General features: G+C 45.2%; 2 protein-coding genes and 1 pseudogene across 2 annotated transcripts; 1 reads left to right on the top strand and 2 right to left on the bottom strand.

Annotated features, from left to right (window-relative positions):
• Positions 1–159: 159 nt before the first annotated feature.
• Positions 160–1241, top strand: LOC123055533 (cytosolic sulfotransferase 5-like; annotated as a pseudogene).
• A 503-nt stretch (positions 1242–1744) lies between these two features.
• On the bottom strand, positions 1745–3377 carry LOC123048363 (uncharacterized). The gene is made up of 2 exons (XM_044471480.1): positions 2977–3377; positions 1745–1955 (listed from the first exon to the last, which is right to left on the bottom strand). The coding sequence occupies exons 1-2, from the start codon at positions 3306–3308 to the stop codon at positions 1829–1831; spliced, it is 459 nt and encodes a 152-aa protein (XP_044327415.1). The 5' UTR covers positions 3309–3377; the 3' UTR covers positions 1745–1828.
• A 1771-nt stretch (positions 3378–5148) lies between these two features.
• On the bottom strand, positions 5149–15464 carry LOC123055532 (disease resistance protein Pik-2-like). The gene is made up of 4 exons (XM_044479519.1): positions 15391–15464; positions 14733–14952; positions 13956–14635; positions 5149–7153 (listed from the first exon to the last, which is right to left on the bottom strand). The coding sequence occupies exons 1-4, from the start codon at positions 15462–15464 to the stop codon at positions 5149–5151; spliced, it is 2979 nt and encodes a 992-aa protein (XP_044335454.1).
• Between the last annotated feature and the right edge of the window lie 5055 nt (positions 15465–20519).

The following is a 20519-nucleotide window of genomic DNA, read 5'->3' as shown; positions in this document are numbered from 1 at the left end:
TATGTGCAGGGAGATGGAGTCTGGAGGGAGCCATCTCTCCATGTGCTCCGATTCGTCGTGTTCTACTTCTAATTAGTTTAGCCGCCACGTGATCCTGCTCCCTCCGTAAAGTGTATAATGACTCGATGTCGTCATCGCACCAACCCATTCATAGCCAAGATGGCTAGCTTCGTCTCCCCTCAACCGGCAGCAGCAGCTCCACCGATGAGCTCACCGGTAGACGACGCCCCATCCGATGAGAGCCTGAAGGACTTCATTTCCTCGCTCTCATCAAGGGAGGGGTGGGCGCAGCCGCTCATCCAGCACAAGGGCTACTGGTTCAAGCCGAGGATCCTGGAGGGGGTCCTGCGCGCCAGCCGGGCCTTCGCGCCCCGCGCCGACGATGTCGTCCTCGCCACGCAGCCCAAGTGTGGCACCACCTGGCTCAAGGCCCTCGCCTTCACCGTCGCCACGCGGTCCCGCCACGGCCTCGGCGCCGCCGACCACCCGCTCCTCACCCGCCACCCGCATCACCTCGTGCCTTACATCGAGATCCCTGGCGCTGCCGGCGGCCATGTGGTCGACCTCGGCGCGCTCCCGTCCCTGAGGCTCCTCGCCACGCACATGCCCATGTCGCTGCTCCCGCCGGAGACGCGGTCGCTGGGATGCCGCGTGGTGTACCTGTGCCGGGACCCCAAGGACACGCTCGTCTCCAGGCTGCACTTCGAGAACAAGCTGGCGGTGCGGCGCGGCAGCGCCGGCCCGTCGATGGACAACGCCTTCGGTATGTTCTGCGAGGGGTTCTCGCCCTACGGCCCCTTCTAGGACCACTGCCTCGAGTACTGGGAGCAGAGCGTGGCCAGGCCGGACACCGTCCTCTTCCTCAAGTACGAGGAGATCAAGCTGGACCCGGCGCAGGTCGTGAGGAGGCTCGCGAGTTTCCTCGGCATCCCGCTAACCGAGGAGGAGGAGGGCTCCAGCGTGGCGGAGGAGGTGGCGAGGATGTGCAGCTTCGAGACGCTCACCGGCCTGGAGGTGAACCACGTCGGCGGCGTCAGCCACAGGAATAAGGTTCACGTTGATAAATACGTGTTCTACAGGAAGGGCGAGGTAGGGGACTGGGCGAACCACATGAGCCGCGAGATGGGGGAGAAGCTCGACCGCATCGTCCAGGAGTCAGGGCTTGTGTTTTGAGCAAGTGTCATCTGTTATCTGTTGTGTTTTCCTTTCCGCTCTGCTGCTCTATGTTGATTGTGGTTTAATTTCGGGAATAAGAATTAAACAGTCAAGCATATAGCCTCATCATAGGCTGGGATATCGATTCATTCACAACTAGCTGCTGTGCAGCTGGGATTTTAGTGGTTGTATTTGACTGAAAGAACGTAAACTGTATATTTACACATAATTAATAAGCAAGCTGACATTTGAAAACCACGGGATTTTGCACAGAAAACAAATTAATAAGTAACCATTTGATCCCAGCACCTTTTGTTCGCACACTTTCAGCCTGTAGGGGTGATGAAAATTGGATAAAAACGTTTTGATTCTCTCAACTGCTACCTGAGTTTAGATTTGGTCATTCTAAAACCATCCAGGGTTACGTTGTTTCACAGATGACAGTGGCCTTGTTTCTGACAGACGGGGCTAAATGGATTCAAAGTTACTGGGTTGGTGCCGTTCATCCAGGGATTAGGCTTAAGGGTATAATCAGTCCTATTCCTAGAAATAATGCATGTGGTATATCTCAAGACCACCAGAAAGAATATCATAGAAAAATGTTTGTCAGGATAATGTCAAAAACTTCGCAGATTTACAAGAAAATCTAACCAAAGTGCGTAAATTGGTACAGTCAAAAAATAAGGTGAAAAGCAGGAACCGATATTTTTCGAAACAAAAACCTCCGATGAAGATGACTCTCAGATATCATATCGATTAACACAACATTGATACTTGTTACAGTAAGAGTAGGGTTATACCTGTATGAAACAAATACAAACATTAAGTAGTAGGTATTTAGCAAAGGACTGATATTAAGAGGCATTTAGTTTGGGCAGCTACAACAGTTTAATCAAGAGCACACATGTGCAGCACGAAAAGATGCTCAAAATCAAGAGTTCATGAAGCATATGTGTCGCAACATAAGCATTTGGAAAGAAGGGAAATGGTTTATGAAGCTGTACCAAGAAGAAACCGACATTGATCCAGACCTAGGGTTGGCTATTTTGCTGCGGAGACTGGAGAGAATAAATCAATCAAGATAGCAAAAACAGAAAAATGAGTTATTACAGTCACATGTGAAATACTCCTATAGGATAGCAGGCTTACAGTGAGATGGGCAACATCATCCTATTATTCTATCAGGTTGTTCATACAGGGGACCAAATGAGCACACAATAGTAATTTCTTGCCGAACAGTTTGCTAGGTGCTAGCTCAAAACTTCAAATTATGTGAGGTAACCAGTAATGGGGTAAAACAAATGAGGACTAAACGAAAGACAAGGCTAAACAATAACAAGATTAGAAGTATGGTTAGGACACTGACAATATGCAAAACACATACTGAAAGAAGCACTCACAGCAAAAAGAATATGCCTCAAAACTGTAAAACCATGTGTAGAATATGATTATGTCGAGATCAAATTATCATATAATTTGCTATCCTATCATAGAAGCGTTATATATGAGATGGAATCTATACACCTGAAGATATGAAAGGCATAACATAAACATTTTATTTCAGAAGACCAAGTTTCGGTGGATTCTGCTTGACACTGAACACAGATAACCAGGAATAATAAGGATCGTCAACTAAGAGCCTAGAGCTGCTTACTCGGGTTAAGCAGCAATGAACTTGGCTGGCATGGACTACTGCATCTTACTCAATCTGAGAATTATCTAGTTCAGGAAGCAACACCACAGCTGACAACCCATCGAACAATGGTGTTTCATCGACACTACCATTACCGCTTAAGATTGAGGCGAGCGTTCCATTCATACCGTGCCATTCCTATATAGCAGGCGGCGAGCAGAACGAGGTCCATGGGGGAGGCGGCCCGGTCCGTGCGGGCGACGGGGCGGCGCTCGCCGGCGCGGGGGTCCAGCGCGTCGATCCTGCCCTCCAGGTCGTCCCCGGTGGTGACGAGCTGGAGCGCCGGCTGGTGGCGATGGTGCGCGAGGAGGAGGCCCGTGTCGGAGGTGAGGCTGCGGCGCCAGGATGTGCAGACGGCGCGGCACCGTAGGAGGGACCTCGCCGGCAGGCGCGTCAGGATCTCCCAGAGGACGAGCTCCTCGGGGAGCCGGGGCTCACCGCCGCCGGCCGATTCAGCCATGGATGGGTAGAGTGCGATCTGGGAGGATGAAAACAGCCTCCTTTGACAGCCTTAGACGGATCCGCTAAAACCGCGTCCTCTAAAAACAGTATACAATTTTACCCTAAAATGAATTTGTGAGATTTTACTATACAATTTGTATTGTCCGCAAAATAGATTCCGTATAAACCAATTAAATTTACAAAAGGGTCCGTGTAGAATAGCACAAAACATCCTCACACACATAAAAAGAAAAAGCAATTAAATCCTCATGCGGTTAAGTGGTACAGAAACTCTCGGTTAGTATTTTTCTAGGAAACCGTTTGGTCAACAAAATCTGGAAACCGAATCTTTAGACAACCCGAAGCACCGAACCGATCGGTTCGGGGGAACCGAATGCCCAGCCCTAGCTCCAGGGGTCAGGGCTTGTGTTTTGAGCAAGTGTCATCTGTTATCTGTTGTGTTTTCCTTTCCACTCTGCTTCTTCTTGTTGGGAAGAGCCCTATGTTGATTAATTGTGGTTTTATTTTGGGAATAAGAATAAAACATTTCAGCATATGGCCTCATCATAGGCTGGGATATCGATTCATTCACATCTAGCTGCTGTGCAACTGTGATTTTAGTGTTCTGTATTTCATATTAAAGAGTGTAAATGCTCCTGGGCGATGAAGTGATGTGCCACATAATCCTATTATTTTATCAGTTTGTTCATTGAGGGGACAAAATTAGCAAAAAATGCTGGTTTCTTCAACAACAATTTGATTGGTGCTAGGTCAAAAGATTGTCCGAGAAAAACGATAATGTCAGAGAAAATTAGAACAAAGAAAGGCTAAAAGATAATATGATCGAAAGTAAGGATAGGACACCGAGGAAAACAAGCACAGAAAATATGCTTATATATATGCCCTGAAACTATAAGATCAAGAGTAGAATATGCTTATCTCAAGGCAAAGCCCTGAAACTATAAGATCAAGAGTAGAATATGCTTATCTCAAGGCAAATACTATCATCTAATTTGCTAGTAGTATATATCCAACTACAATTGGGATTACAATCTATAGACTTAAAGCAAAAAAGGTAAATCGTGCTAGAGGACATATGTCGCTTGGGGCTCGCCATCCACAACGTACGTAAACTGCGACTATTGTCTAAAACAAAAAAAAAGGTAAATCGCAACTTGATCTGTTTACTGAACTAGCGGATTACCGTCCCATAGGACAGGCAGTCGGTCTCTTTACTGAACGTAATCAACATGATAGCTTCACCCATCCATCGTATTTCTGACTGAATCCCACTTACCTTGAGAATCAATAACTCTACGGTCCACGATATAGTTAACTGGAACTTTCCGAGGCATAATAACAAATGATAAATAAAATTCCACCGGGAGAAGGTAAGGTCGTACAGTCTTTAAGCTCTAAAATTACCATGTTCCACAGTAGCCAAAAGATAGAGGTTCCAAATAATCACTCGAAAGTCTAAAACAAAGAGGTTCCCTCACAAGCCGTGGATAACATTCCATCAAGGAGAAAAAGAAGAGAGCTAATATTGTTAGGAGTGAAATAAACAGAACAGAGCATGTAGGCGCCACCGGGGCGTGGAACGAACTCACAAAAACTAATCTATGCACACGCATCGGCTCGAGGGAGAGTGTAGACCCCAAGTTCCAGCACACCCGTCATCAACTATTGGTTCTTGCAGCGCCTCCAGCCTCCAGGGTTCATGCCTACAGCTGCATGCTGTTTCGTGAGAAAAGATGGGTCGATTTCTTGTGATCACACGTGTGGCATCATATTTTTCATAAAACAACAAAGAAACGAATGCCAGCCAGGTTCTAGAAATGTACCTGCCAGCAAGATGCTTAGGCAGCTTCCGGCCGTAGTTGATCTTCCATGGGTTGGGCTATCGTAGATTGATCTTCCGTAGGTTGACCTTCTAAGGTGACTCTAGGATGATTTTGGTGTTCCCTGGCCACAGCCATTACTGTGTTCACCAGAGATTGAACAATTGAGCCGAAGAACTCAACCTCTCTTAGTTTCAGAAGGTCATTAATGCCTGAAATGCCTCTGCTGGGAACCTTCACTATTGACAATGTGAGCCTCTCAAGATTAGTTGCGCCCCCGCAAAAGCTGATCTCCTCGGAGAAATTTGACGGATTATCGAGGACCAGTTGCTTCAGCTGTGGAAATCGATCCGGTTCAAAGCACAATCGAGTTTCTGTGGATTCTATTCCCGATGCATATATCTTGAATGAAAGAAGACCGGGAAGCTTCCCTAGGACCTCTATCAACTCAGCGCCAAAGTAAGTCTCTCGAATTGACACACTGGCCAAGTCACTGAGCGATGAAAACCAGTTTGGCGGCAAACTTACTCGTCCGCACAAGTGTAGGCTGTGAAGAAAGAGAGGTGGGGATATATAATCATTTGTGGGCTGACATGCTAGTTTTAATCGCTGAATCGATAGGTATCGAAGGGAGCTGCTTAGCTTATTCAAGGACTTGACGAAGGTCTCCCACCTGCTTGTATCCTCCACTGCCTCATGGCTGACCACGTAAAGCCTGGTTAACTGAGACAAGTCCCCCAGCTCATCCATTGAACGGAAGCTTTTGTTGATATCTATGGTAGAAATCCTCTGCAGGGCACACATATTCTGTAATCCGCGAGGTAGCTTCACTCCAGTTAACAGATGCTTAACACTTCGTGACCTTGTATAGTACTGATAACTGCCTGTCATTAGGTGCTTCAGATTTTGGAGCTTAGTGATGCCTCTGGGAAATTCAGCCACAGATGTTCCCCTTACATCCAATGTCACCAATTCTTTCAGTTTCCCTACTGCATTTGGAACTTCGGATATGGATGTGCTTCTAAGACTCAGGTAGCTCAGCAAAGACAGTTTGCAAATGTCCTTCAAATCTTGATTGCTTAACCATAGACATCCTTCGAGGTCTAGAACCCTTAAAAGAGTAAAGCCTGAAAAAGTGATGGCTGCTGGTTTTTGAGTGCTGCCAATAATTGTCAAAGAACGGGTATGGGTCAAGTATTGACTGGTGAAGCCTTTATTCTCCATGGTGCCACCGGGATGGATGGAGAGCCGCCGGATCTTGTCATGGCCAGCTGTAATGTTGTCTTCCGAACTCCCTAGGAACGACATGAAGTTTTCTTGGACTGATTTGGAGGTTATAACTTCCATCATTATGTCATGAATCTTGCAGCTCTTGACCTTGCCGGTGTCTGAAATCACTCCAGGGGTGACCAGGCTTCTACTGATGAACTCGTCGAAATAATTCTGACCAATCTCTTCCAAACTCAGCCCACGCATGGCAGCGATGAAGCCTTCGGCTGCCCAGCGCCTAATCAGAGGCCCTCTTTTGATCTCATAATCCTCGGGGAAAGCACACAGGTACAAGAAGCATGCTTTCAAATTGTAGGGCAGGTCATTGTAGCTAAGGGTAAGTATCCGGCCCATTGCCTCTAAAGTGGGGTTTGTCTCTAGTTCAGGACCCAGCCTACGACATACCTTTTGCCAATCTGCGGGTATCTTGTTTTCCCTCTGAGCAAGCATACGACCTATGCTTACTATGACTAGAGGCAAACCATTGCACTTTTTTAATATAGCTGTGGAGACTTCCTGCAGTCTGTCCGGACATTCGTCGGACTCAAACACTATCCTGAAGAATAGCTTCTCTGAATCTTCCGGCTCCAAGTGCTTCATCTCATAGATTTGGTCATGGGTGGAGCAGTTTCTTGCAACATCGTGAGTGCGTGTAGTAACTATGATTCTGCTTTGTTTTTCATTCTTGGGAAAATACTCATTCAGATACTTCCATGCTGCTGGCGTCCACACATCATCAAGAACGATTAAGTACCTAAAAATAAAACAAAAAATAGTAAGCTAACAAAACCATGGGGTACAGCCTCCTTCTCGAAAAAGGAAAAAAAATAGCTACTATCATAAACCCTTATCACACTCTGTTTTGCTATATTCTTACAAACAATCAAGTGCACTGGCAGTTCTATTAGCGGATCAAACCCCAAATGCCTTCCTAAAATATCATAAAATAATTCTTTTTATAACATTTCAAATCAAAATTCTATTATGGATAGTACCAGCAGAGTATTTGCGGCCAGATTTGTCTTATATCAATATTCTACGCGTGGATTCACTGTTAACTGGCATATACGTTCCTATAATACAGTCCGTGCATACGCTCCCATAGAATTGAAATTGACATACCGGTGGGGGAGAAAAGAAACGTACATGCCCCATGTAAAACGTTGCATATATGAAGAGTAAGATAAGTGATATACATCTAAAAAAAGATCCCCGATGGCCCGATCCAATCTGCTCTCTCCCTCCCTCCTGATAGGGCTACGACCGTCGCCGCCCCTCTGCTCGGCGTCGCCGGAGCACCGCGGGGCAAAGCCCAGGCAACAGATGATGGGGCGGCATGGCCTTCTTCGTGGCTCCGAGACGGGGATGCGATGGAGATTCGTGTGGGTGTCCTGCTTCGATGTGTGCGTCGTCTGGCGTCGGTGGCGCGGCGATGAGGATTCTTCTACCGTCGGCAGCTCATCCAGGTAGGCGGTCGTTCCAGGCAGTGACTCCACTGCAGCTCCGGTTATGGACGGTTTCCTGGTGGCAGGGGCGTCTACATGGGGCGTGCTGGATGACGGTGGAGGAGGATCTGGTGGACCAGCCGGTGATGGGTGTGAGTTTGCCAGCGAAAGCTTGGTTCGGGCTCTGTCGAAACCACTGGTGGCGGGGCCTGTGGGCGTCGTTACATCGTTGGAGGCGTCGTGGGGATATTCGTGCTCCTTGTGTGCCCCGGGGAAAACCCCAGATTCAGATTCCGGATTGGATGATGGCGAGGTTCCTGCGTTGTCACCCCCATGGGGGCATCGTCTTGGGGTTGTACATGGGCAGGAGGGCCAAGTGTCTGGCTTCGGTGGCTGGGCACAGGTCTCTGCATGCTTCTTTTGTGTAGTGATCAAGGTGGAGTGGTGTGCCATCTACAGTTTCAACACAGTGAGTCTTGGTGGCAAGGTGCAGCGGGGTCTTGGGCGCTGGATACCATTTGATTGGAGAGCATAAAACGGTTACGCTGTCTGGCGTCGTGGTGACGTCGACTGCAGAAGGGTCTGGCAAGGACAATACATCGATTACTTCTGAAGATGGAATGGTGGAAGATGACGACGACAAATTGAGAGTCTGCTAGATCCTCATGGTCTTAATGCCTAGTGGAGCTCCACGCGCAACGTCTCCATGAATGCCCTTGTCCATTGGTTTGCCAATAAGATGGACTGGCCGATGAACCTGATAGGTGGGTAAACCACCTGGTGATTATTCCCCGACTGGTATCCACTCCGACTAGGCTGCCAACCCCTGCTGTTGTTATTTGGACCTTAGCACCAATGGGCATGGGCTCTTCGTTGGCTCTTAATTATGTCAGCCTACACGGTAGGGATACCCTCGTCAACATACAACCTACCTTTATAGGAGGTAGGATACCAAGATGTCACACCCCTTGGGACACCACTTCTCAACTTTGACCTGATCATTCAAGACGTCAACATGACACCCCACGTCAGCGACACCCCGTTTCCCCGACCCCAATGGTTTGCCTTATGGCGTTAGGCTGGTCATAGTTGTGAGTAACTCATGACCCTAGTATATGTTACTATCTTCATAGTATAAAGTATTATCTATGTTATACTATCTATACAGTGTATCAGTTTTGCAAGTTTGAGTTGGGACATTGAAATGCATTTTTTGCCGTTTCATCTGACGGCCTAAAGCACTGGAATTCGTGGCTACTGTAGCACATAGTGTTTGCACCAGTCACCCAGCCCAGTACTACCTCCGTCCTGGTTTATTTGTCCCCTTTAGATTTTATGCTAAATTTTGACCTTATATTTAACTAATAAAATGTTAATGCATAAAATAATAACGTTGAAAACTATATAATTTGGACCTTAGGTTTAACTAATAAAATGTTAATACAAACTCAACAATATAATTTTTGGTGACATGTATTATTATTATTTTAGTTAAATTTATGGTCAAAGTTTGGCACAAAATACTAGAAAGATCAATAAACTAGTACGGAGGTAGTATATGTCTATTTTATTTGGCTAGGGACCCAACTGAGCGAAAATCCAAATCGGTGCCCAGGCTCATCTGCTCCCGGTCAGAAAAAAGTTCAAAACAAATACTAAAAAATTTAAAAAATCCAAAAAAAATTGTGTGGTAGATAATTTGATGCGTGAGGTCCGCTCCAAATTCAACCCATTTGGACATTTGAGTAGCTCTATGCAAAAAAGACAAATCGGGTCAAAACAGTTCGTGAACAGTAAACTTTTTTATAGACCCGGTTTTGTCTTTTTTGCACAGAGCTGCTCAAATGTCCAAACAAGGTTAATTTTGGAGCGGACCTCACGCATCAAATTATCTACCACATAATTTTTTTTGGAATTTTTTGAATTTGGTTTGTATTTGTTTTGAATTTTTCCATGAGCCCGGGTGCAGATTAGCCGCTCTCCCCAACTGAGCCACTACACCATAGTTGCATCCCCCGGAGGCGTTCAATTCTTTTTACCAAAGCAGATCCCGGAAGAGTTGGGTCCGTACTACTAAAGTCTGACAGGCGGCCAGAAATTTGAATGAAAAACTGTAAAAGTAAACAAGTCAAACCAGTGTGTCGTGCACATACATGACTTCGCTGACTCACGTGTGCATTTTTTGGTGGAAAGTTGTAGTAAATGTCAGATTAAAACATATCTACCCAGGTTTGTTTAAATTATACTCCCTTCGGTCCTTTTGAGTCCGCATATAGATTTTGTCCAAAGTCAAAGTATCTCTACTTTGACTAAACTTATAGAAAAATATTAACATTCACAATGCCAAGTCAACATTGTTAGATTCATTATGAAATGTAGTTTTATAGTATACATATTTAATATTGTAAATGTTGATAGTTTTTAATCTAAGTTTGGTTAAACTTTGCAAAGTTTGACTTGAGACAAACCTAATATGCGGAGTAAAAAGGACCGGAGGGAGTACGTTCTTTGCATGTGATAGAGTGATATTTACTGCATATGAATACGAGAACCTTTCTTGTGCTAATTGCATAATTCCAGGTATTTCTTTCGTCTTTTGTACATGCATAAGGTTGATGTGTCTTGAATCATTTCTCTGGGAACTCCATGATTTATTTTCCTTGACCAAAATGACTCTATAATGTAACCGACATGTGCATTCCGCGTGCATACATACTAGTAGTAGTATCATAAATGCCTTCATTCATTAGCTTGTAAAATCATATTTTCTTGGTGACCTTTATATGATGATAACATAATATGTTACCACCACCATCTCTTTTCTCGTTTAATACTATGACATGTACACTAATATGTCTCGTTGACTTTGCACGAGTATGCATGTTTCCACATATGTTACTCCCACTGTGACTAGTCTTAGAAATGTTTGGCATTGGGAACCAAAGCGAACCCAATAGAGGCACACATTCTTCTCTGCCAGACACTCAATCGGGGAGATGGGGATAGTGGGAATCTTTCCCTCCCATGACCATTTGACCAAGCACGACCTACGCGGCGCCACAACTTGTGCCCCAACATCCAATCACTACAGTGCGGACAAGAAGGAGGCACCAAACAAAACATGTCTCCAGGAAAAACCCGAGACCCACTAGCCACAAGCGCTCACACTCGTCCTCATATGCCACACATCTCTCGGGCACATCTAAGCCAAGGACGCCGATGGCGTGGCCCCAATGGGCCAGAAGTCGGGGCCCAGGAGACTAGAATTTCGAGTGTCACAATCTAAGACCTTGCTTCAGAACATAAATGAAAGATGTTTCCCCCGATGGGTCACTAGCTGGAAGCGACTCGCTCGGGTCTCATGGGCGCCATTCAAAGCTCTAGCCGGGTGCCTACATGTGACGGATAACCACTGAGTTGCCGTGTCTCCTTTTTTTATCTTTCCTTTGCATGAATTCAAATAATCCATCCCGACCTACCAATAGGTAGATCATGCGGTACTCCGGGGCAGCGGCGGAGCCAGAAAAATTGGATAAGGGGGGCCGAGTATTGTTAAATCTTGTTGGGGCGGGCCAATCCATCAAAAACCACCATTTTAGTAGGAAAAGATCACAGTTACTATTCATACTAGGCCTAAGTCAGTGATGTTAGGGGGGGGGGGGGCAGGGCCCTGTCTGGCACCCCTATCTCCGCCATTGCTCTGGGGGCTACTTATGGGGATACGACACACATGTACCACCAGGAAGACAAGGGGCTAGCTAATCAACCCTAGCGGTCAGAGTCAGCCACTCATGCCCATGGGCCAGCTTAGCACCAGAACTGATTGAGAGGCAAGGTCACAACAAATGACTGGCGTGTGACATGATCTAGTTCGACCCATAGTTGGGAGCCCACCAGTCTAACCCAGGCCATCTAACCCTAGCTAGCTCAGTCAAGTATATAAAGCAAACTAGGGCCCTCTCGGAAGGAATCCAAGATATTCTAGAACCACCTAGCACTAGGGTTTCTCCTACCCATCTTGTTTCTCGGCCACCCCCATAGCCAGGAACTCATAACACAAGAAACTACTCTCATGTGATCCTCTTGCTCGCCGACAAGCACTCGGACAATATAACCACCACAGGGAGTAGGATGTTACATTTTCCGGGAGGGCCTGGACCTGGGTAAATTGCATGTCTCTGTGCGCTACCATCATTATCCGCCACTCATATCTACCTTCGAACAAATCTTCGATCACTCGTCGCTACTGCCGGCCTTGGAACACCGGCGACTGAAGTACATTAGTTCTAGGGGAGAGGAGTGTGCAAAATGAATCAAATTGGAAAAAATTATCGAAGAGGGTGAAGCTGATTGAAAAACGAATAAAGAAGTTCCAAACTGCAGTAATATTTTGCTTTATCTTCGTTGTAAATTTTCAGGGCGTGCCTGTTAGAGTAATTTTGAGAGATGCTCGTTTTGAATAAAAACCTTTGCGTGCGTCACGTGGCTTAGTTACTTGGAAGTCAGCCAACATGTACCTGTGAAGGTAGAGTTAATTGGCAGTATGTGTATAGCTTTCCGAGGGAAGAAAGAAAGGCGATCCTGCAGCCGCCGCCAGAGGGCCGTGCCGCCGTCCTCTGGCGGCTCACTCCCGCTAACGACCTCAGTTATTGGTGGTGAGGGCGGTCGCCGGTTTCATGCATATGAACTGTTTTAGGCTTTAGTTGTTTAAAGTTTTAGGCTATTCATCGTCTTGACTTCGGCGGCGGCGATGACGGCGATGAATAAAGAATTTTCATATCCTTTTCCGATGAGGCAATCTTGGCTATATTTGGGTTAGATTTGAAAACCAGTATTTTCATGCAAGAATGGCATGGCGGCAGCGACTTCCTCGTGGTGGACTTGTGTCGTCGGGCTCCGCCATTGTGGCCGCGTTTGCTCTAGCGCCGGCGCGGAACTTGGGAGGTAGTGCAGGAGTGGATGCAGATTCTGGTATGCATCAGCGACATCTGAAAGTTGGTGGATCGTGTGCTTGGTTTGTGGTTCGTGGCAGGCAGGTATGGTTTTCTTCTCCGACGTCTTAGTCATGCGGGGATGCTAGATCTGGAGTTCGATGGCGTGTCCGGAGTGTTGCCCTGGTCCAATTCGTTCAACGGCAATGTCTTCGTCTTTGGTGAGCCACCTTGGAGGTCCGCAAAGTTGCATATCAGTGATGGAGCCGCGTCAAGCTCGGGTGAGGAGGTGAACCGTCTTTTGTTTTCGTTGGTGGCTGCTATAGTGATGCCAGAGGTAGATGATGGGCATTGGTGTGAAGCTCACGGGATTCTTCGATCTTGATTGTATTTCTCTTTCTTGTCTGGCGTTCCTTTGTGCAAAGGCTAGCATTCTGCTGTGTTTTCAGTTTTGTCAGATCCGTGTCTACGTATACTATGATCTTTATGATTTATCAACGAAACACGTATTACCATGCAAAAGAAAGGTTGAGTACTATTAGTCTAGTTCAAGTTTATGCAAGGTTTAGGTCCAGTTCTTTTGGTGCCTTCTAGAATAAGCTGGGAACCTCCCGGCTTTTTGTAGAAACACAACGAAAAATATTTTTTTAGGAGCCTATCAAATTTTTTGGTTGGGCTTCTAGAAAAGCTGGGCAAGGACATCTTATTCTAAAAGCAAAAAGGCCAAAAAAGAACGGGCTCTTAGTGTCAGAGTTTGTAGGACTAGGCATTGTTATTGTATCACGGTGTTTATGGCTCAAGTGAGTAGCTTGGTTGTGTATATATGTACACATAAAGGTTGCACAGTGTAGTTGTACTATGAAAAGGGAGAAAAACCGAAGAGAAATAAAAGGAAAAAAGGGACATGACAAGGGCCCCTGGCTATAAAAGTTTTTATGTGTGTGCGTGTTCCTCGATTTTGATGTGATTGATCCGTGGGCGAAATCCAACGTTATCATCTAGATGTGACATAGACATCTAAGTTGATATCATCATCTTTTTTTAGAGATGCAAGTACACAAAGATTAAAAAGATATGCAAATATACAAAGCATGAATTTTTTCTATCAAACATGTAGTATCCTATCGCTCGCAGTTGCAGCAAACAGTTAAATATTTAATTCAACATATTATATTCTTACCTCTTATCCGTCAAGTGTTTTGTGTACTTATCGGGGAATTCAGTTATGCCCCAGGTTTTGATTCCTCGGAGGGGATGGTTATCGTCAGAGGTTCCCGCCGGTACAACCACAAGCTGCTTCAGCAGGGATTCCAGAAGGGACCGCAGATCGTAGGTCTGGGATACAGCGACGAAAGCGCGGCACTGGATGTCGCGCAGCTCCGGGCTGTTGTAGACGGCGGTGGCGAGGGTGGTCTTGCCGAGGCCACCGAATCCGACGATGGACACCACCCGGCGAGGTGCCTCGCCGCATTTCAGCAGGCCGACCACCTCATTTGTCCTGCCGTCCAGCCCGACGAGGCCTGACCCGCCGCCGAGCTCAGATGGAAGCAAGCGGCGCAGATTGTAGCCGGAGGAGTGGAGCGATTTGCTCGAGCTGCGAGGACCAGCTCCTGCCGCATCTTCTAGCCTGTACCTGACCCGCCGGTCGCTCACGCCCTTGGCGCGAGACTGAAGCCCCGTGATCTCGGCGGCCAGCTTAGCCCGCAACCCCATCGTTCGCAGGAGGCTGATTATCCTGCCAAGGTAGCTCGCTAGTCCTGGATCATCTCCGGGATGCTGGCCGAGATGACGGCAGAATTTGTCGATGCAGTCCTCCGCGTCGAACGCCACCTCCCTCACTTGTTTCATCCAGATCCTCGTCTGCAAATACGCACGCACGGCAAGCGATTAACTCCGGAATTCATTAGGAGAGGTCATTTGTCATTCAAATTTCAAATACTCGGACCATATTAATTACCTGCTGGCTGTGGTCGTCGCGATCAGCCAGGTCGCGGAGGCAGCCGGTCATGCTCTCCAGTTCGTCCTTGAGCTCCTGGATCTCCTCACGTACGCCGCTGAGGAGCGCGTACTTGGTGGCAAGGATGTTTCCAAGCTTCCCCAAGAGGATCCGCACGGCGCCCTGGGAGGCGCTCACCACCAGCCGCGGTCTCCATGACCGAGCAATTTGCCCGCAACACCTGAAATGGAAAATCCAGTCTTGGACTCCGGACAACGGAAAAAGATACCTAAATGATTCTTCGCAGTTAGGGAGTACTCACCTGTATTGGATTGCGAAGAGATAAACTGCTGTTGTTGGCTGGCTCACTCAGTTTTTGAGGTCTTCCCGTCTAGGATCCGCGGCTTCTAGACCCGGAGGCCGGAGTAGAGAGCAGAGAGAGTCAACCTGCCGAGCGAAAGTCGCTGCACCACGGATCAAAGGCTGACATCTCAACGATCAAGACAATAACTCGCTCGAACCAGCAAGGAACAAGCACAAACATTTAAGATCAACCAGGGCTGGGAAGAGAAACCATACCTTTGTTGAGGAAATCAAAACCAGAATTACTAGCTGGAGCAACTGCTCAAGTCGCGCACTTTTGAGGTATTTCTAAGAGAGCAGATGGACGGAGGAAGACCAAGTAAGAGGCGTGTGAAAGGTGAGAATGTCCACGACAGCATGCAGCGCCAGACCTTGGATGGGGGTAGCCATGGAGAAAAAAAAAGGATGACGTTTACGCAGAAAATAAAAGAAAAGGATGATGGGAGGAGGAAGAATGACAATGGTACGTGGGTCCAGACGCTAGGATGCGTGCGAAATGGTGGGTTGGTTGTTGCACCAGCTTCGACCCAAAGCAATCATTGTCCATACAAAAATTGGGTCCATCTAGCTCTCATCTATTTTTTTTGTTTTTGTCTTGTCTGATGTTTTTTTTAATACAGTACAGACGCAAGCGTTCATATACACACGCATACACTCACCTCTATAAACACACACACCGCACACCCTATCCCTATGAGCACCTCCGATAGACTGAGACGGTATATCATCTTGAAATTTACGAAGTCACTGTAGGCACTCGTCATCGACGCGAACGTCTCCCCCCACTGAATGCGCATCGCTGAAAATCCTGAAATAAATACAGGAATAAATGCGAGCACCAGGACTTGAACCCTGGTGGGCTGGGGATACCACTGTCCCTCCAATCATCCAATCACAAGTTGGTTCGCTTGTCTGATGTGTTTTTTTCCCGGCCTGTGATTTTTGTGACGTTGCGGTCTTTTAAGCTTATTGACATAGTGCATTTTTCACTCTCGTCGAGTAGCTGATGTAGACGGCAAAGGTTTTGGGTACCGGTTTCCCACTGCCCCTGTTAAATAGGCCTAGCAAAAGAAATATTTTTTTGGAAAAATAATAATTTAAATTCTCAAAGCGTAGATAAATACAGAACCATCTCTCATCCAACGTAATTCTTCAGTGTCGTAGTGGTTAAACCGGTCTGTACGCATATGGTGATTAGACTCAGCTGGTACTCAACCCATATGTGAGGTTTGACATCCGGTCGTGCATATTTTTGTTTTCTTAACTTAAGTTGGCGAAATTTGCAAAAAGAAAAGCAGCCAGTAGGCTTGAACATGTGACCTAGCCGCTGTTGTTACAACATGTTAGCGCCCAACAACCTAGCATGTAGATTCTGAACAACAAGAGTTCAATACAAATATATCTTGCTAAAAATGAATTCAAAATAATGTTTGAAATATTTTGAGTGATATTTGGTGGTATCCACGGTAACCGTGAATCCGGTACCCCCTGTGTAAAATATCTTGGTTGGGTAGCTAAAACCTTGGTATAAGCTCCTGCTCTATGCCTTGTGAAAAGTCTTCTTCCCTATTTAACTACTCCACGTCTCCACCCATAAGTCTCATTAGAATTTGTTAGTTATTACTTGTTACAACTTCAAATATAGTATATGTTAGGTGTATGGTACATCTAATTTATCAGATGTTAATTATAAAGTTCATATCAGCATTCCAAAGGATAACATTTATCTAAGTTGATCTCTTACCGCGTCAAGGCTAAATACAAGTCATGGATTTTACATTCTTTGTATCGGTAGTGGATAGTTGCATGCGCATTTCGTCGATCGTAGTTGCTAGCTCATTAGGCATTGTACAATGGAAGGTTCTTAGGGAGGTGTTTAGAGAAATAAACCAGATTTTCTCTAAGCACGGATGCTTATTTTTAGAGGGTGGATGCCTAATTGGGCACCCCTCATATGGAAATAAGCATTTGTGCTTAAGAAACACTTGGGTTATTTCTCTAAGCACCTTCCATTGTACAAGGCCTTACAGCGTATGCTTTAGCATTGTCTGGAAAGAACTATAACTGGTTGTACATGTTTCAGAAATATATAGAAAAGTGTGTATTACACACTGCTTAGAGGTGTTATTTTGCACCTCGTGGAAAAACACAAAAAAAATGGAACAATGCATGGATGCCTCCTCCCCCTTTTCTGTCTTCTCCTATGTGTTGTTGGTTGTTTTGTGTGGTCTGTACTTGCTGTGAGTACGTCACCATCTAAGCATTTATTTATTTTTGCTATGACCATCTAAGCATATTGACGTACTGCTATTTTCTCTCGCCAACTAGCTGGTGTACATGCCAAGGTTATGGGTACCAAGCAAACAAATCAGATACCGGGTGGTTTCTATGTTTATCGCTGCCCCTGTTAAATAGGCCTCTCAAGCCAATATTTTTTTGGAAATAAATAATTTAGAAGCTAAAAATGTAAAAAAAAAATACAGGACCATAACTCATCGAAGATAATTCTTGAAGTGTTGTAATGGCTAAACTCATTCACTATTCAACCGCACGTCCGAGGTTCAACTTCCTGGTTGTGCATTGTTTTTCTGTTTTCTCGACATAAGTCGATGAAATGTGCAAAACATAAAGCAGCTATTAGGGATCAAACCTGTGACCTGACCACTGACGTTATAACAGTTTAGCGCCCAACAACCTAGCATATAGATTCTGTACAAGAAGAGTTCAATACAAATATTTCATATGCTAAAAATGAATTTAAAATGTTGCTTAAAATAATTTGAGTGATATTTGGTGGTATCCACGGTAACCGTGAATCCAGTACCCCTGTGTAAAATATCTTGGTTGGGTAGCTAAAACCTTGGTACAAGCTCCTCCTCTACACCTTGTGAGTAGTCTTCTTCCCAATTTAACAACTCCACCCATAAGTCTCATTAGAATTTGTCTGTTACTTGTTACAACTTCAAATATAGTATATGTTAGGTGTATGGTAAATGCAAGTTGTCAGATGTTAACTATAAAGTTCATCTCAGCATTCCAAAGGATAACAATTATCTAAGTTGATCTCTTACCGTGTCAAGGCTAAATACAAGTCATGGATTTTGTATTCTTTGTATCGGGAGTGGATAGTTGCATGCGCATTATATTTTGAAAAACTTGAATTTAAATTCTCAAAGTGTAGATAAATACATGATCTCTTACCATGCCAAGGCCAAATACATGTCATGCTTTTAATATTCCTGTTTACGGGAGTTGATAGTTGCTACCACATTGCGTTAATCGCAGTTGCGAGCGCATTGCGGTGTGTGACGTTGTGTGTTAGGATAGACATGTTTGGTTGTGCAAGTTTAACAAAACAGAACTAGGAAAACATTTATATTAGCCCACTGATAATATGTCACTCAGGGCTATTATCTTGGCTGGCTCACTCAGTTTTTGAGGTCTTCCCGTCTAGGATCCGCGGCTTATAGACCCGGAGGCTGGAGTAGAGAGCAGAGAGAGTCAACCTGCCGAGCGAAAGTCGCTGCACCACGGATCAAAGGCTGACATCTCAACGATCAAGACAATAACTCGCTCGAACCAGCAAGGAACAAGCACAAAAATTTAAGATCAACCAGGGCTGGGAAGAGAAACCATACCTTTGTTGAGGAAATTAAAACCAGAATTACTAGCTGGAGCAACTGCTCAAGTCGCGCACTTTTGAGGTATTTCTGAGAGAGAAGATGGACGGAGGAAGACCAAGTAAGAGGCGTGTGAAAGGTGAGAATGTCCACGACAGCATGCAGCGCCAGACCTTGGAGGGGGGTAGCCATGGAGAAAAAAAAAGGATGACGTTTAGGTAGAAAATAAAAAGAAAAGGATGATGGGAGGAGGAAGAATGACAATGGTTCATGGGTCCAGACGCTAGGATGCGTGCGAAATGGTGGGTTGGTTGTTGCACCAGCTTCGACCCAAAGCAATCATTGTCCATACAAAAATTGGGTCCATCTAGCTCTCATCTATTTTTTTTGTCTTGTCTGGTGTTTTTTTTTTCGGCCTGTGATTCTTGTGACTTTGCGGTCTTTTAAGCTTATTGACATAGTGCATTTTTCACTCTCGCCGAGTAGCTGATGTAGACGGCAAAGGTTTTGGGTACCGGTTTCCCACTGCCCGTGTTAAATAGGCCTAGCAAAAGAAATCATTTTTCAGAAAAATAATAATTTAAATTCTCAAAGCGTAGATAAATACATAACCATCTCTCATCCAACGATAATTCTTCGAGTGTCGTAGTGGTTAATCCGGTCTGTACGCAACCACACGTCTGAAGTTTGACTTCCTGATCATGCATTCTTTTTTTCTGTTTTGTCGACTAAGTCGACGAAATGTGCAAAAAGCAACAGCCTTGTATACAGATTGTCCAAGAAGTGTTCAATACCGATATATCATATGCTAAAATGATTGAATCCAAAATATTGTTTGAAATATTTTGAGCGGTATTTGGCGGAATCCATGGTAGCCACCAATTCTGGTACCCCTTGGTAAAATTTCTTAGTTGGATAGCCAAAACTTTGGCACAAGCTCCTGCTCTTGTTCCCCCATAAATAGGCCTCTTACGCAAACATTGTTTTTTTAACGTGAATTTAAACGCCAAAACTGTTGATAAGTAAAGGACGATCTCTCATACAACGTAATTATTCGAGTGCTGTGGTGATTAGACCCAGTCGGTACTCAACCACATATGTGAGGTTTGAGATCCCGGTCATGCATAATTTTGTTTTCTTAACTTAAGTTGGCGAAATTTGCAAAAAGAAAAGCAGCCAGTAGGCCTGAACATGTGACCTAGCCGCTGTTGTTACAAAATGTTAGCGCCCAACAACCTAGCATGTAGATTCGGAACAACAAGAGTTCAATACAAATATATCATATGCTAAAATATTGTTTGAAATATTTTGAGTGATATTTGGTGGTATCCGCGGTAACCGCGAATCCGGTACCCCCTGTGTAAAATATCTTGGTTGGGTAGCTAAAACCTTGGTATAAGCTCCTTCTCTACGCCTTGTGAAAAGTCTTCTTCCCTATTTAACTACTCCCCCCATAAGTCTCATTAGAATTTGTCAGTTACTTGTTACAACTCCAAATATAGTATACGTTAGGTGTATGGTACATGCAAGTTGTCAGATGTTAACTATAAAGTTCATATCAGCATTCCAAAGGATAACGGTTATCTAAGTTGATCTCTTACCGCGTCAACGCTCAATACAAGTCATGGATTTTATATTCTTTGTATCAGGAGTGGATAGTTGCATGCGCATTTTGTCGATCGTAGTTGCTAGCTCGTTAGGCATTGTACAATAGAAGGTTCTTAGGGAGGTGCTTAGAGAAATAAACCAGATTTTCTCTAAGCACATATGCTTATTTTTAGAGGGTGGATGCCTAATTAGGCACCCCTCATATGGAAATAAGCAC

This window comes from Triticum aestivum, chromosome 2D (assembly GCF_018294505.1).
Source record: "Triticum aestivum cultivar Chinese Spring chromosome 2D, IWGSC CS RefSeq v2.1, whole genome shotgun sequence".
NCBI lineage: Eukaryota > Viridiplantae > Streptophyta > Magnoliopsida > Poales > Poaceae > Triticum > Triticum aestivum.
The sequence above is the reverse complement of the archived record's forward strand: the minus strand, read 5'-3'. Positions and strand labels throughout refer to the sequence as shown.

What these genes read in the sequence shown, in the direction of transcription:
- LOC123055532 (XM_044479519.1), bottom strand. Translation starts at nt 15,464, where the DNA reads ATGGCTACCCCCATCCAAGGTCTGGCGCTGCATGCTGTCGTGGACATT. An exon ending in GCGACGACCACAGCCAGCAG is followed by an intron (nt 14,636 to 14,732) that starts GTAATTAATATG and finishes GCGTATTTGCAG; the next exon opens with ACGAGGATCTGGATGAAACA. An exon ending in AAACACTTGACGGATAAGAG is followed by an intron (nt 7,154 to 13,955) that starts GTAAGAATATAA and finishes TTTTATTTTTAG; the next exon opens with GTACTTAATCGTTCTTGATG.
- LOC123048363 (XM_044471480.1), bottom strand. Translation starts at nt 3,308, where the DNA reads ATGGCTGAATCGGCCGGCGGCGGTGAGCCCCGGCTCCCCGAGGAGCTC. An exon ending in TGCTATATAGGAATGGCACG is followed by an intron (nt 1,956 to 2,976) that starts GTATGAATGGAA and finishes TGTTTCATACAG; the next exon opens with GTATAACCCTACTCTTACTG.